General features: G+C 41.2%; 1 protein-coding gene across 3 annotated transcripts in view; it reads right to left on the bottom strand.

Moving 5' to 3' along the window:
- Positions 1-2125: 2125 nt before the first annotated feature.
- vps37c (VPS37C subunit of ESCRT-I) overlaps positions 2126-17600 on the bottom strand; it is a 28399-nt gene continuing 12924 nt past the window's right edge. For all 3 annotated transcript variants that reach the window (XM_083924007.1, XM_083924008.1, XM_083924009.1), the window contains exons 2-5: positions 15530-15639; positions 11040-11211; positions 6875-6957; positions 2126-4080 (exon numbers count right to left, since the gene is read on the bottom strand). In XM_083924007.1, the coding sequence (XP_083780133.1) occupies positions 3358-4080; positions 6875-6957; positions 11040-11211; positions 15530-15639 (1088 nt within the window). In that variant the 3' untranslated portion in view covers positions 2126-3357. The remainder of the gene's footprint in view (positions 4081-6874; positions 6958-11039; positions 11212-15529; positions 15640-17600) is intronic.

Here is a 17600-nt window from a genome sequence, read left to right as displayed (position 1 = left end):
AGCTTCTTTTCGTACCAATGAGGGCCAGTGTGAGCTCCCTTCAATGATTCCATTGCTTAGTTTCCAGGGAGTGCTAATCGCAGAACAGTATTTTGAACTCAATTTGGATTAAATTGATTCACTTCAAGAGATAATTTCCAACAGATGTATGTGACAATATCGGCATGTCAGTTTAAAGATACTTCCTGACATTGTTACAGCACCCCTGAATGCACTCCTACTTCACTGATGAGGTTTGGATCTCTCCATGGATATCCAGAACATTAAAAGGTAAAACTTTAATGTGATCTGATAGTCTGGTGATTATTCCAAAGTAAATTATCTTTCATCAATTACCTACATTCCAATTTCAAAGATATTATTTGTATTGATTCAATTGACGCAGAACTGATAGAACCATTATATTTTTACTCCATTAAACTATACACATGTATTCTCACTATTTTCTTCTTGCAATCATTGTCAAGCATCAATTAATTTTCAACAAGCGGGTGTGGAGAGGAGGATAGTGATGGAGAGGTCAGGACAGAGGAGGAAGGGATGAGGCTCGGGGGACACAGAGACTGCACTGGAATGATTGGCAAGATGAGGACCTAGAATTTATGTGGTCTGAGAGAACACATGGCTGAGAGTTCTATTCTTAGAGCTGCACCACTATCAGTATGAACTACAAGATGTTCAAAGGGACCATGCCAACAACACTATAGCTAGCTCTGTGTATTTTGGACATTTTTGTACATTTCTTATCCCAGGCTCGTTGTGCTGCAGTTGCCTGGAAAAGAAGACTGTCTGGAGGAGCACAAAGGTCCCCCTTATATTTTCTCTGCACGGTTTAGCCTTTCATCCACACGTAACTGCAGTTGTGGGCTCCTGAAACCAGAGTCCAGGGTGAACTTTTTAGAAAAGTGCGGTTTCAGCAGTCATGTGGGGACATGAAAACCATTGTTTGACGTCACACTGTGTGACGGTAAACAGTCAGTTGTTTCCATGGAGACTTGTGGAGCACTCTAGATGTGACCAGCTGACGGAGGTGGATTTTTGGGTTTCATTTGGACGGGGATATTTTTTTATCACACCAGTGGTATGGACAAAATTTTTTTTTTTTAACCGGGGGCCATAAAAGTTTGACAGGGCTGGAGCGGAGCCGGGCAGCAGAGGCAAGAATTGCATTCAACACTCAGCCGTCAGAGCGACAGCTGTTCTTTTGTCTTATCTTTTGTGTCTCTTTAATTCAAGTTTTGCTGCCTCTGCCTGAATATAAAGGACAATTGTTGTGGAAAGCCATATCTCCTTCCATCCTTTGTAAGAAGCTGTGAGCGGTGAAGCTCACAGTGGCCCCTGAACAAGGACAGACGGAAGGAGAGAACAGGCAGCAAAACCTGACTGATTACCTGATTCTGTCCAGCTGTCTGATCACCGGCTGAGCCGCTCCTCCCTCTCCTCCAGCAGCTGACGCCTTGACCACACCCCACTGCCACAGAGGATTTTACTATAGATGGTCGACTTCTTACCCTGCAATGTCTGTTGTTATTCAGAAGCGGTGAGTGGTCAAAGGAAGCAGCTGTAAAATGTACACACATTTAATTTCCTATATATTCCTCACAATAAAAGTCAAGTTATTTTGTTATTTAAAAGCTTTTATCATGAAAACCCTCCTGCCTTGCTAGCTCTCTGTAATTTTTGTGGAATAAGCTATGTACTGTACATGAAACTATAAATTTAAGATCTACTAAGGACTGCTTATAACTGAAAATGTCCTACATGTCCAGTTGCCATCTTTATTTCGGTCTAGGGATGGAGACACACCTTGGGGGTTTGTTTCCCACATAGAATGTAACAAAAACTCAGAGATGGAGCTGGAAGCACATCTACTGTTTCTCCGTCATTGAAGAATTCTGCATCAGTTCCCTCAGCTCTAAAAGTAACTGTCAACATGATCGGCATGTCATCTTTATGAGGTGAAGATATATCAATATTGTTACAGAAGAACAAGCTTTCTGCTGCCCCCAAGTGGCCAAAGAAAAACGCTTTTACTGATTATTTTGTTTAGGTAAACAGTGGCTTATTTATTTCTGTTATTTCTCTCAAAATCAAGTTTGGATTATTTCCAAGTGTTGCAGTGGCTGTTTGGTAGCTCTCAAATAATTTCTGTACTCCTGGCACCATGTTGATATGTGGCTTAATGACAAACATTTAAGACATTCACAGTTTTGTAAACATTTGTTCCTTCTATTGGATAAAAACTGACCTCAGACAGTTGTTTTATTACTATTCCCAGCTGGGTAGCGTGTTAGGAGTTAGCTAACCAGCTGCAGTGGTTCACCAACTAGCTCTGAGAGTAGTCACTACATCACCAAGTTTGAACATACTTTGCCACTTTCTGCTGTGACTGGGCCTTAACAGTCATTGGAAAGAGAAGCAAAGCTGCTGACATGACATGCTAACTCCCTCATCCAGTGTTAAAATTAAAAAAAAGAAAGCGCTGTCATCCACACATGGTTCTTTGGTTGACCAAAATAAAGGTTGACAGGAGGTACTTGTGGTTCCTCTGCCCACTGTTTGCAGGTAGTTGTGCATAATTATGAATCTGCCATACTTATCGACTGCCACCTTTACGTTTGTAGTAGGTAAATGTGTGGAAGAGCTGATGGACCAAGGATATGGTTCTCTCAGAACCCTCCATCTTAAATGAATATAATACAAGAGCCATATTGTTGTGACCACCATACACATTGCCAATTTAATTGCATTTTATAAGACCAAAGGTCAGGAAATTAGCCCAGGACATAAATCTTCCATTATGAGTTGTTATGCAGACTGTAAACTGAAAAACCATGTGAACTGGTCAGACAGCTATTGGACACTGATGTGGTGTTACACAAGACTGATTTTTTTCCATGTATTTGTCATGAGGGGGAGTGCACTTGTGTTTCTAAGGACTTTCTGATTGCCAAATAGCAACACACACAAACAAGAAATGGAAGAGGAGAGGAGGCAGTGATGGCGAGAGGGAGGAGAGTGAGTGTATGAAGGGCAAGATACAAGTGTTTTAACACTTAAACACAACACAACAACCTGAGACTAGTGTGAGGGACTTAGTGGGTCGTAGGGTGACAGAGAGGGAAAGGAAAGAGAGAAAGGCGGAGAGATCAACAGACTGATAAGAGAGAAAGAGAGAAATAGTGCAACAAAGATAAGTAAAGCGAGAGACCTCTCAGCATGGGAGAAAGGTAAAAAGACAAGAGGAAGAGAGGGACTTAGGGTGGAGGAGACTGGAGTTAAGGGAGAAAGGGAGGGAGGAGAAAGGGGTTATGTAGCAAAGAAGGGAAGAATTGAGACAAAGGAGCAGTAGTGCTTTCATGAGTACGGCTGTGGAACTCCATATCCTGGTCTGTAGATGGGTCTGCCTGTTGGCGACTGAGAATTGGAATACGCGGACCCGGCTGGGTAGCTGTAGCCGCCATAGCTATAGGAGGCCGGGTAAGGTGTGGGGCCGCTCTGGGGATGGCTTGGGGTGTACTGGCCAAATGCTGAGCCTGGGTGCGGGGCAGGGAAAGAAGGCTGGGTTGGATAAGGGCAAACGGCTGAAGCCGGAGGCCCGAAAGCAGGCCTGGGGCTGGGGAAGCTCCCTGATGGGGTGAAAGGTGAGCCTGATCCTGGGTATGGAGGGAACTGTGATGGGGGGTTGGCCGGGCCTGCTGCCGCAGCAGGTGGTGGATTGGGTGGGGAGACAGGGTACGGGCTGTAGGGGAGGCCGGATGAGCCCCCTGCAGACGAGGAGACCGGCTGCGAGGCATTTTGGTAGTTGGCGGACTGAGGTTTGGAGTTTGGCTGCTGCTGTTTTGTCGTCGTTGCTGTTGTTGTCTGTTGATTCCATGGTGAGGGCATGGCAGCGGGGTCTTGGTTGGCGCCTGCTGATGATGTCATAGCATTGGGATTGCCTTCAATCCTCTCGCGTAGGATCTCCTGTAGCTTCTCTATCCGCACCCGTCTTTTGTGAGCAAGGGAGCGCAGGGAAAGGAAGCGATCAAGGAACGAGTCCAATGGCAGAGAACCCTCCAAAAAATCATCAGCCAAAGCCTGAAGACAGAGACACACAACAGGTGACAGTGATGCTTACTGCTGAGCAGATCAAACTAGTACTATGTATTAAACCCCCTCTAAACCAGCATCTCAAAATTAGTCCCTCGAACCAGAATCTTCTCAGGTTAGGCATTGATTAATGGGCCATTTACAAATACAGACTCCAGAGCAGAGAACAAGAGCAGGGTTCCTTCTCTTTTAGTATTTAAGAGTGTTTCCCAGGACTCTTCCAGGACATTTCCAGTGTCACACAGGGACACACAGGGATATACCTCAGTGCCACAATGCACCTTACATTATATTATTATATTTGCACTGCATATTAGCAGTGATGCTGGCATCATTTTACTAGGTCAAGTTGTACCTACTAAAATGCATCGTTTTGTTTTGTGTTGAATGTACAAATACCTTATCTGAATTGCCTCTTGGGTAACAAAGATTAAATTAATTAAAAGGGATTGTACAATACACTTATGTCTATATGTAATACACTAATGCACATGTTACGGACTATGTCTGTACATTGCATCTCTTTTTACATTTATTTGTAAACTTTGTACTGTAAAAAACAGTAAAAAAAAAAAAATCCAGTTATTGTTTTGACCCACCCACACATTTGAAACCACAGCTCCTAGCTAAAGTTCAATTACAAACCTTAAACCATTTTTATAGGCAAAACATGACAGCAAGCTAATCAACTAAATTAAACATGCTAAACGATTTAACATTACTCAGCCTTTTCAAACAAGTTTGGAAGAAAGCAATGTTGCACTACACTGGAGATCAAAATAGAGGACAAAGTATTAATTCTTGATTTATTCTGAAATTCTGTTATTTTTTATCATTCAGAATTTGATAGAATATCCTCTGTGTCTATACCACTGCTGTACTAGCATGTTTTTTTTTTTTAAATAACCAAGGCACTTCAACAAAAACCTTTATTTAGTGAAACAGAAACAGAAGTGAGCAAAATTCGAGAACAGATACCTCCCAGTTATTGGTGTTAATCTGGCACCTAGTGACAATTGACTTCATTGTTGGACAACCCTATTTATCTGCACCTCTCCTGGTTACTTTGCCAGATGGTGAGTTGCTCTAAGGAGACTGAAACCCTGACACAGCAGATTGTCCAGCTGAAGGCCAAAGGGATAACCCTCTCAACAATCAGAGAGAGGTTGGGCTTTCACAGTCTGTGATTTCAAGAATATGGAATCTTTACAAGGACACAGATTCATTTAAGTCCCTCAAAAAGGCCGGTCGTCCACGTAAAACAAGTGCACGAGAGGACAGCAGCTGAGCAAGGATTTGTCTCTGCACAGTGTCTCACAGTTTAAGACTTTTTGGACTGAAAGCCCACTCTGCAGTGACCAAACCTCTCACCAGCAGAAAGGATAAAAAGGCTAGACTTGCCTTTGCTGAGGAGCATGTTGTGTGGACAGAGGAGAACTGGTCCAGAGTGACTTCAGTGATGAGAGGATGTTCAGTTTATTTGGGTCTGATGGAAACATTATGTTGGGCGTAGGACTGGGGAGAGATTGAACCCAAAGTGTGTAAAGAAGTCTGTTCCCTTTGGAGGAGGAGGTGTCATGATTTGGGGATGTTTTCTGCAGCAGGAGTTGGGCCTCTTGTACAGCTACATGGCAGGGTGAATGCAAATGTTTATGTGAACCTCCTTCAGCAACATTCAATACCTTCACTGCAATTGTTTCCCAATCAGCTGCAATTTTCATACAAGACAATGCCCCCTGTCACACTGTAAAACAGGTGAAGCAGTTATTTGAAGCTAAGAATATTGAAACAATGAAATGTCCAGCCCAGAGTCCAGATCTAAACCCCATAGAGAATCTCTGGAAAATCCTTGGCAACAAAGTAATGTGTAAGAAACCCACTCCTGTTAGTGAACTGAAGTGCCTTGGTTATTAAAAAAAAAAACATGCAAATACAGCAGTGGTATAGACACACCTGATATTCTATCAAATAATGAACAATAAAAAATAAGAATAGTTCATAAGAAATTAAGTATTAATACTTTGATCTCTAATTTTGATCTCCATTGTATATGTAAAGTGTTTTGAGATAACTTTTGTTTTGATTTGGCACTGTAAATAAAATAGTATTCAACTGAATAGAAAAAACAGCCCTCTCATTCAATTGAAGGGAATCAGTCCATCAGCACAGTGGGGGCTCTGGTAGGGTGATCTGTCAGAAAAGTTTTATCACGCTTAAATTTGTAACATGAATGCTGTAAAAAACATGTTTTTGATTCATCATTTATACTTTCCTAAATGTTTATGTTCTTACAACTACAGGACATAAGATTACATGTATGGTTCACATGTTGGACTTCGGTTTCATGATTTTGTAGCTAGGTTAAAGAGTAAGCAAAAGCAAGACATCTAAGCATGATATAGTACATATGTAACTGTAATTCTATAGATGTTTTTGTTAAATAGTGATTGACAAGTCTGTACCTCGGAGAGTGGGTAAATCTCTCTTTTCAGAAATACAATGTAATGTTATTGATTATATCATTATCTCAGACTCGCCATATGACATATATGTTGCCTCTGGGCTTCTTTTTGGTGATACACTGTTGACCACTTCATAACCCTTTAGGCATCTTTAAGCCAAATGCAAACACCTACATATCCAAACATAAGCATACATTCATGACGGTATGACGGTGTGTGTGTGTGTGTGTGTGTGTGTGTGTGTGTGTGTGTGTGTGTGTGTGTGTGTGTGTGTATAAATATGGACAATTATAATTATAATAGGACAATTAAGCTCTGACCTCTGATTCTGCCTCCGTTTTGCTGCCCTCTGTCTGTAGCCTGGAGAACAATGCCTCTGGAGACACCTGACCTAACATCCCATCTTAAGACAAGGAGAGCAAAAGTGGGAGGTATAGACAACAGAGATAGAGAGAGAGAGAGAAGAGACAGAGAGTGGGAAAGACAGAAGGGGGAGAGCCAGAGTATCACACAGAGAGAAACAGAGAAACCATTATTTCACTTTGAATAACAACAAAACTTTGTCACCAGAGGAATTAAAGTCTCAGGATAAGATTAAAAAAGAACAAATGTGAAAGATGAACAATAGGAGAACAAGTTAGCCAAGCTTTGGAAAATGGGTATACATTTAAATGGGACAAGAATCTACATGAAGCCTATGAGAATAATTACAAAAGTAAAGTGAAATACAAAAGGATCTGAACAGCTGGAGATTCATACCAGACGGAATACTAAGCAGTAGAAACAATAAAAATTACGGTGTAGAAGAGAATGTTTGAACAGGGGGCGTTGACTAAGTCAGACGGTTCTGATAGCACGGAACACAAACTCTATGCCATTTAGAATGAAATATTCACGTTTCTTTTCTAACGACATATTATATATATATATATACACACAATTATAATAGGCTATTAAATGAATAATATGCAACATGGAAATGAAAAACATAAATTAGGTACCACCTTTGTGAATGGGCAAATGGCATAAGCTATGGTGCGGAGAGCGCAGTTAAACCTAACAAACAGCACTGCCGAGGTGCTGTTGAGCAGGGCACTGAACCCCCAACTGCCTCTTCTTCAATGACTTTTTGTCATGTCAGTTATCCTGTATGATTCATCACTGACATGGAGCAGGCTGATCACTTGACACACTCGGCAACGAACCTGGTAACCCGACGACTGGAACTTGTGTTTTTCTTCAGTAGTTCCTGGTTAATTTACTACCCTACTTTTCCTGTCTGTAGTGTTACAGGTTCACAGTTATTTATTTCACTCTTTTAGAATTTAGCTTGAATAAAATGCTGTGTGTTGAGTTCATTCACTTATATGAAATACAATAAGTAGGTTGAAATATCTTGCAATTACTTGGCAACATAAAGTAAAGGCATACACAGTCAGAATTTAACATATGTAGTAAAAGTTGGATTTTAAAACTATCTATTGACATAAGCATCTAACAATTGGTATTCAGATGCTTAATATTGACTGAAAGTCAGAGAAGTCTGGAAATGTGGAGGAACTCTGTGTGTGTGTGTGTGTGTGTGTTCCATTCATACAAAGATGTAACATTAATTCATTCATTCATTCTTTAGACTGGCTAGAATGCTTCCTCTATATCTGAAAACATTTCAAGTTATTATTCTATAATTAAATCAGGGCTTGACACTAACTTATTTGCTCACTAGCCACAGTGGCTAGTGGTTTTCAAAAGCTACTAGCCACTCAGCATTCTCACTAGCCACAAATTTGTATATATAGCATATATTTTAGTGTTTTTTTTTCCATATCATAAAAAGTGGTGCAGGGATGTAGAAGATTAATTAGAGAGATAACTCTACTGAAAGATGAATACTGTCTGTTTAAATACAGCATTTATAAACAACATAATGTATCTACTGTATAACAACAATAAAGACTGAAGTCTAATGCAATTCAAATACATACAATTCATCAAACATAGAACATTTAAATCCTTTTAATTGAAAGCCTTAGTAATGACTCTATATACAGGATATCGAAGCAGCAATCAGGTACAGGTGCATCTAAAACATTAGACCATCATGACATTTTTCCCCCATATAGTTACTAAAACTTTGTATTTTTTTACAGTTTCAAATTTGAAGTTTGTTTTACAAATCACAAACAAAACCCCTTTTGCTTTTTCCCCACTGTAAGAAAATACCATCTGCACAGTACTTTGTTTTTCTAACAGCATCATACGTTAGCCCCTCTCTACCTGCCTTCCACTTGTCGTTGAAGACTCTTTTCTTTTCTGTCACATATCGATAGTTACTAATCACGTCTGGATCTACTTCTCTAGTTGTAACTGTGTTTCTCAACTTAACTGTTTTTTTTGTCCATCCAACACGGAAGTGATGTCCATCACAAGTGCTCATGGGAGTTGTAGTGTCATTGTATCACTTTGCCAACAGTTTATTACTTCAGATGACCTTTGAGATGACGACAATTAAATTCAGCCAGACAAAGTGGCGAGTAGGAGCAACTGTGTGACTTGAACTTCACCCGCATTTGGCGGGTGGGCGGTTGTTAATGTCAAGCCCTGATTTGAATACATTATGTATGAATTACACTTGCTGATGTTACTATGTAAGTGATGAGCTGCATTAATTGTCCTCTGTAGAGATGACGGGGCTTTTTAAGGTGTGCTACAACTCTGTGGTCTTGTGCTAAAAAACTGTGAGCCTCTGTAGCACAAGTGCTATGTGCTGAAAAAGTTGAAATACAGCAGCCCTTGCTGCTGTAGCCCAGTGATCACTGCCAGTCATGTATTAATTAACTACATCAGCATCAAGGTAACAGTTTGTATTGGGTTGATCTGAAGCAACTGGTTACCTTTTCCAGTCTTTTGTTAACACTGTCACAACTTTTTTGAAACGTGTTGCTGCCATCAAATTCAAAATGGGCAAATAATCTTCAAAAGAAATAAAATGTCTCAGTTTTAATATTTTATATCTTGTATTTGTGCTTTCGGTTAAATATGGGTTTTCAATGTTTCGCAAATCATCACATTGTTTCATTTTACACAGCGCACCAACTATAGATATTAAAACAATAGATGTCACGAGAACCGATACTTGCAATACCTTTCGATACTTTTTGATTCTTAAATAAAAAAAAACAGACGATGCACCGAAGCACCGATGCTCCGTAAGTTTTGGTGCTGTGACTCTTCCTGAACAATTGGGGGCAGTATAGCGAGTGCTCCAGTCACACTTGAATTCAGAAGTAGGTCATGAAAAAGTGGACTCGATGAAAAAGGCACCATGAGTCATATATGGAAGTACTTTGCGTTTGAGGCAGCTGACCGTGGAGTTAGCATCAAGCCGCAGAAGCCACTATGCAACGATACTACCGCGGTCTTCAGACCAAGGGAGGCAATACGTCCATTTAAAACTAACTTTTTTCACCACCGTCCCGGAATCGTCCAAAAAAACATTTTGAACCATCCCGAATCGTCCCAAATCTTTCCAAATATCTTTTTTACATTTTGAGTTGTTACTTACTGATAATATAATAAAAACACAATACATTATGTGAATATAAAATATAAAGATACAAATATTTCCAGACTATATTTGTTTAGCTTGTACCTCTTTTATATTGTTTTTTAATTGTTGTTATTGTTGCACAATTTCGTTGTATGCAAACAGGACCTATATACATGCAATTAATGGAGAGATGTCACCTATGGACTGAGCTACTGCCGCCCAAAGGCAATTGGTAATAGCCTTGCTAATGTAAACTTTGACAGTCTACCTGTTGATGGTGGATAACTTGTGGTTAATTTGCTTTTACCACTATAAACAGAAAAGTCGAGTATCTTATCCAACAATCTCGGTGTGGTGAGTATGCAGTTTAGTGTGTTATTATCTTGTTTCATCAGTATAATTGTGTACAACTTCTTACGTTAGCTAGCTAGCAGACGATGCTAATCTGCTTACCAGTTACTACTAAAGTCTAGACAATAAGATGAAAGTGATGGAATATCTAAACATATTAATATCAGAGGGTGTGCTAACATGTCTGAATGTGTGGGAGGTTAAATCACAATTTCCTTCAGTTTCCTAGCTTCCTTGGTTAAACTGGCATCAAAAAGTCCATGTCTTGATCAGGTAAAGTAATCCAGTCAGAGAAAAACTGTAATGTTACTTCAGTAGTTCAGGTCAAAATCACTGGGATTTAACTGTAATTTCCATTAACGTGACATTGTGATGAGAATAAAACTTAGTTAATCCACATAAACTACTCATTCACGTTTCATTATCAACCAAACTCAATGCCTGTGTGATAGAGAGCATGTGAGAGAGTGAGAAAGACAAATGTATCTTACACATAAAAGTATATAGCATAGTGGTTCAAAGTCTTAGCAAGTCTCATAACTCTCTTTTTAGTTTTAATTTTTTAGTCTTTCCCACCATCCTACCTCTCAAGGAGCAGTGTTTTCTGTAGGTTTCTCTGATGGCCTCTAGCTGAGAATATCTCTCCACCAGCATCTCCTTCTCTGACTCCAGACGAGGCCTCATGTCCAGGTTTTGCTCGGCCAGGCTGCGATTTGATGCCAATGCCATCTCTCTCTCTAGCTGGATGTTCTGGATCTGAAGGGGAGGAAAACAGGCATCAGACTAGGGCGTCTTTATATTTTAGGCAATTTGTAGATACCACTAAATGCAAAGCACACTGGATGCACAATGGTCCGGTTGCTGGGCTGACTGTGGCCAATTGGAAAATTTGAACATACAGTGGAGGTCAAAATAAGAGAACAAAGTATTAATTCTTGATTTATTCTGACATACTGTTAATTTTTATTGTTCATAATTTGATAGAATATTCTCTGTGTCTATACCACTGCTGTACTAGAATTGTTTTTAAATAACCAAGGCACTTCAACAAAAACCTTTATTTTGTGAAACAGAAACAGTATCGAGAACGGATACCTCCCAGTTATTGGTGTTAATCTGGCACCTGATGACAGTTGACTTTATTGTTGGACACACCCTATTTTTCTGCACCTCTCCTGGTTACTTTGCCAGATGGTGAGCTGCTCGAAGGAGACTGAAACCCTGAGACAGCAGGTTGTCCAGATGAAGACCAAAGGGATGACCCTCTCAGCCATCAGAGAGAGGTTAGGCCTTCACAGTCTGTGATTTTAAGAATATTAAAACTTTACAAGGACACAGATTAATTTAAGTCCCTCAAAAAGACCGGTCGTCCACGTAAAACAAGTGCACGAGAGGACAGGATCATGAGAAGACTCTCAATGGGGAATCGGTTCAACACTGCTGCTGGAGTTAGTTTCCATTTCAGTGCTGAACAGGGCAAGGATCTGTCTCTGCACAGTGTCTCACAGTTTAAGACTTTGACTGAAAGCTCACTCTGCAGTGACCAAACCTCTCATCAGCAGAAAGAATAAAAAGACTAGACTTGTCTTGGCTGAGGAGCATGTGACTTCAGTGATGAGGTTTATTTGGGTATGATGGAAGCATTATGTTGGGCGTAGGACTGGGAAAAGACTGAACCCAAGGTGTGTAAAGAAGTCAGTTCAATTTGGATTAGGAAGTATCATGATTTGGGCATGTTTTCTGCAGCAGGAGTTGGGCCTCTTGTACAGCTACATGGCAGGGTGAATGCAAATGTTTATGTGAAGCTCCTTCAGCAACATTCAATACCTTCACTGCGATTGTCTCCCAATCAGCTGCAATGTTCATGCAAGACAATGTCCCCTTGTCACACTGCAAAGCAGGTGAAGCAGTTCCTTGAAGCTAAGGGCGCATTCACACTCACATTGTCCTAAAGTCTTGTTCATTTGACCAGTGGGAGTACAACTGTACCGCACCCAGGCACGGCACACTTGCCGGCCGCAGCCCGGTCGGGAGAGGTGGGCTTAGATGCATGGATGCACATATACGGGCACGAGTGTGCGGAAGTGTACAAGCACGAGAGGTGAGCATTGACGGCGGTCCTGATGTCTATTTATATACACCTGTTCCCAGCGACGGATATTTAAAAAGTTACTGCCAAACGGCTTGCGGTGGTTTGATGCAGAGGTGAAGTGTTTACTGCAGATTTGGAAAGATTAAACATTCAAAAACATTCTGACAAAACTAAATCTCTGAGTGTGGACGACGTATAAGCAAGTCGCATTGGTGCACCCTAAAGCACAGGGCACAGGTGTGGACAGTGTGAGGGCACACTAAGAATATTGAAACAATGAAATGTGTAGCTCAGAGTCCAGATCTAAACCCCGTCGAGAATCCCTGGAAAATCCTTGGAAACAAAGTAATGACTAAGAAACCCACTCCAGTTACTGAACTGTGGAAGAGTCTGAGACGGAAAGATCAAACCAGAGCAGTGTGAGAAACTAGTGATGTCCAGTGGGCGCAGATGTGCTGAAGTCATTCAAACCTTTGTCCTCTACACTTCCTATTCATTTTTGAATCCTATAGAAGAAAACATTGTTGAAATCTTCTCTTCTGACACAATGAACACTGTAACACTCTAATTTTGATCACTGCTTTTTTCACAAAATAAAGGTTTCTGTTGAAGCGCCTTGGTTATTTAAAAAAACATGATAATACAGCAGTGGTATAGACACTGAACAATAAAAAATAACAGGATTTTAGAATAAATCAAGAATTATTACTTTGTTCTTTAATTTTGATATCCACTGTAGATATTTTACCCATGTTATTTCATCAACACGTAGATGATGATAAGTATACTCAGTTTACGGAATAGGTGACCTATTCTCCTTGTCTGTCGATCTATCGGTTTTATCTGACAGCTTGATGATACTGCACCTACACATGCAGCAAGAGTCAATGGAAGAAGGGTTATTTCCAATCTTTCATTATTCCACGGGCCATATTGCTGACATACACAGCATTGTAGGCCAGATGGTGTCATACTAGCTACAATCACTTCTACAATTAGCAGCTCAGCTTTTATGTTGTTCTTTTTTTTTTTTTACACAAATACTGTCATATACCATATGTCCTGGTGAAATGTCAGGATGGCATGTATGGAGAAATAGATACTGCCAAAGCTCAGTGGAATAAGGATTTGTAGACAAGTACCTGTGTGTATTGTTGATTTTATTAAGAAGAAGAAGAATTCCTTCATTAGTCCCGCGAATGGGGAAATTCAATTTTCACTCTATTATTTTTCATTTTACACACACACCCCCGAAATACACACACATGCTCAGACAGGACCTATATACATGCAACCAATGGAGAGATGTTAGAGCGAGGGGGCTGCCAGTGACAGGCGCCCCGAGCAGTTGGGGGTTTGGTGCCTTGCTCAACGGCACCTCTGGCGGCTGTGGCTTGGTGGAAGAGTGGGTCGTCCTCTGTTCGAGAGATTGGTGGTTCGATCCCCATCTCCCCCTGGTCCACATGTCGAAGTGTCCTTGGGCAAGACACTGAACCCGGAATTGCTCCCCGTGCTGCGCATGGGTGTGTAAATGTGGTGTGAATGGTTAGATCAGATTAGATGGTATGTAGATGTCCACTGCCATCAGTGTGAATGTCTGTGTGAATGGGTGAATGTGACAGACACTGTGAAGCGCCTTGAGTAGTCAGATGACTAGAAAGGCGCTATATAAGTACAAGTCCATTTACCATTTACCATTTACCTCAGCAGTGCCCAGGAGATGAACTGGCACCTCTCCAACCACCAGTCCACACTCCATTCATGGTCCACACAGGGACTCGAACCAGCCCTCCGGTTCCCAGCCCAGTCACCTATGGACTGAGCTACTACCGCCCAAAGGTAGCCTAATTGTATTCTATTTGAATGGAAAGACTTGTATACAATATGTTCACTCTTGGCTCTCGGTGAAGGGGTCACATCTTTCTCATTCTCCCTAGCTTATCTTCCCTGCTCTGCTTCTTTGTCTTGTCTCATACTTAGAGCCTCTCTCTGCATTACTCTCCAACTTCAATCCAATTTGAATCATGGAATTGGTCAATTGGTCTCTCTATGCAATTGACAGAATCTTCTGGACGAGAAGCTCAGGTTCGGCGGAACCTGTCTGCCCTGACAGAACGGTGGCAGCCTGTTACACAATCGACTCGTGGGAGGGTTGTGTGCCTGGCCATTCTTTCCGTGGAGGATATTGAGGATATCTATATATTCGGAACCATGATAACAGGCTTTCTGCTGATTGAAGTAGGCACTGCCCTGGTGTATCGGAAAATTCGGAGGTCGGTGGCAGCAGTCAACAGCCCTATGGAGCTGCCTGGCACGATTGATGGATGGAGCGGAGCTGTTAGCGCTAAATTTTGTCAGACTTTGATTCCTCCTCATTTCCTCTTACCAAAGGGAGATACGTTCATTTGGCTGACGTTTACCTACGAGGAGAAGTAAGGGCCCGCGGCTAGCTGTGGCCCTAATTATTCATAGACTTTAACCTCCAATAAAATAAAAACTAGCCTGGTCCAAACAAATCCATCCCCCTCAGTGTTGTCATGGAGATATGACCTAAACATACAGACTCAAATATTTTTTTGTCCCAGGCCTTAAATAGGCTTAATTATGCTGTAAATTGCCTGTTGGGGAAGTGCTCTATTATGAAACCTGCCCCTAGTGGAGACTCGGAAAACTGCTTTTTTGACACTTCCTGATTGGATCAACCAGGAAGTCGCTGTGGTGGGGGCTTGGACTTTACACTGTGGTGCTTGTTTCAATGTAACAGCATCTAATAGTGTTTGTAATAGTAATTGTAACTAGAATGAGCCATGTATTTGACAGTGTGTATTTGACAGTGTGTATTTGACAGTTTGGGTGGTTTGTGTCATTTGATTTTAACCACACAGAGGAGGTCAACCAGCCAAACCCCCTGCAAGTCTATCTGAAACCTAAAACATGCTGTCTTTTAAGAAGCCAAGTGGAGAGTGAAGCATCATTCTTTACCTCGTCTGACTCCAGAGTCATAGACTCCACCCTCTCTGGGTTGTCCAGGAGCTCCTGTAGCTCAGATTGGTTAAGATCCTGGAGCTTCTCCATTTGATTTGCCAGGATGGCTGTCCGCAATAAAGGAACCAGGGAATAAGGGTTAAAAACAACACTTGGAAACAGAAAGTGGACAATCAGAGGTAGGGATGTAACATCATATCACAAGACAGTTAAAAATCGAAACAAATGTGTAGTGATTGTAATCGGTTGATATGAAAAATAAATTGCGATGCCCTTTTTAAACAGCAGATGGTGCCATCTACTTTTTCCAAATGAAGTTTCATGAAGCATTTTCTTTATTTTCTAGTCCACTAGAAGGGGCTCTGAAAACACACTAAATCACCATTCATTAAGCCTTTCCTTTTAAACGAAGAGCTTTATCTAGTGGACTCAACAAATACAATTGATACTTCATGAAGCTTCATTTGGACATCATTACTTTTGATTTTGCTTGTTGATGTCCTATGTCAGTAGACGGCAGTGACTTCCCAAAATTACTGCTAATTTCTTCTCTGCTCTGATCTTCAACTACAGCTGCCTGCTCCGATTTTATCCCCCTCTCTTCACGGCACATACACACACACAGAGACTACGTAGGTAGTGAGCTAATCCTTAAAGGAGCTACACTAGAACGGCCTCTGCATCCATGCCAGCCTGTCACTGTCACTAACACGTGTAGAGTAGGTAGATGAAGATACAACCTCTTTCATTTAGGAAAGACAAAACTCTGTTTCTACATCACTCCAGAAAGTGAGTCACTTAGCTGCAGCCATTGTTTGTATTTCTGTCACGTTACATCCCTTGGCTGAAGGCACACAGTTTCCAGTTTCGATTGGAGTACTCCAGTATACACTACCCAGAACACACCTATCCCACTACCAGGGCTGTAAACTAACCGGGGGCTAGTAGATGAAAGAATCTACCAGCCAAGTCAATTTTTTACCAGCCAAATAATAAATTGCCTCTTTGTTGCATATACATCTGTTTCATTACATTTCATTGATATAACAGTATTATATAGAAATACATGCTTAGAAAAGAGGCCAAAGTATTATTTAGGAATACATTTTAATATTATTAATTGAATTTCAAAACATTTCAAATTGAAAAAACTTTAACAGTGCGAAACTTAAGTAAAACACTCATTAACCCTCTGAGGTTTACGCCCACGCCGGCGCGTTCTAGTGATTTTTTCACTAGGTGGTTCACTAGGTGTTTTTTTCACTGTTTATATCAATATCTTAGCAATTACAAAGCGTACAAACTTGATCTATATTTTGCCAGACACTCCTCTTCCACATTCTTTTTACTGCAAGCTCATAGGTCACTCACACAGCCAATTAGAAGACAGGAAAGACCACTTGTGACTGGCATCATTTGCTATACAGTGTGTGGTTGGTGGACCATGGTGTCCATCATCATTTTCTGTGAAACTAACCAATAGACACTGACTAAAGACCCACCCACTACCGTCAGAAAGTTAGTCTGATCCTTTTACTGCATCCTGACGCTGGCAGCAGATCACAACAGTGGAATACACAACCGCCGTTTTGGAACTGCTTTGGCCTCAACGGGGATTATGGTGATTCCTCCAACAAAGAGGAAGAATAGAGATCCATTTGAAGATAAGTAAGTGTTTTTACTTCACAAAAAAGACGTGTAATTGTGATCAGATTGGCCAAAGTGTGCTTCTGTACACTCATCTGGACAAGCCTGCGAGAACTGTGAGAGTCATGTTCTTTGACTTCTCCAGTGCATTCAAAACCATCCATCCCACTCTACTGGGTAAGAAGATGGCTGCGATGCAGGTGGAGGTCCCCATCGTGTCCGATTGTGGATTACCTGATGGGCAGACCACAGTATGTACTGCTACAGAACTGTGTGTCTGACAGGGTGGTCAGCAACACTGGGGCCCCACAAAGGACTGGCCTCTCTCCCTTTCTCCTCACCTCAGACTTCGACTATTGCACCTTTAAAAAGAGGATGCTGAGGATGTTTTATGAGTCTGTTGTGGCCAGTGTGATCTTCT

Source organism: Echiichthys vipera, assembly GCF_963691815.1.
Source record: "Echiichthys vipera genome assembly, chromosome: 2".
Classification (NCBI taxonomy): Eukaryota; Metazoa; Chordata; class Actinopteri; order Perciformes; family Trachinidae; genus Echiichthys; species Echiichthys vipera.
This window is presented reverse-complemented; position numbering and strand designations above follow the sequence as displayed.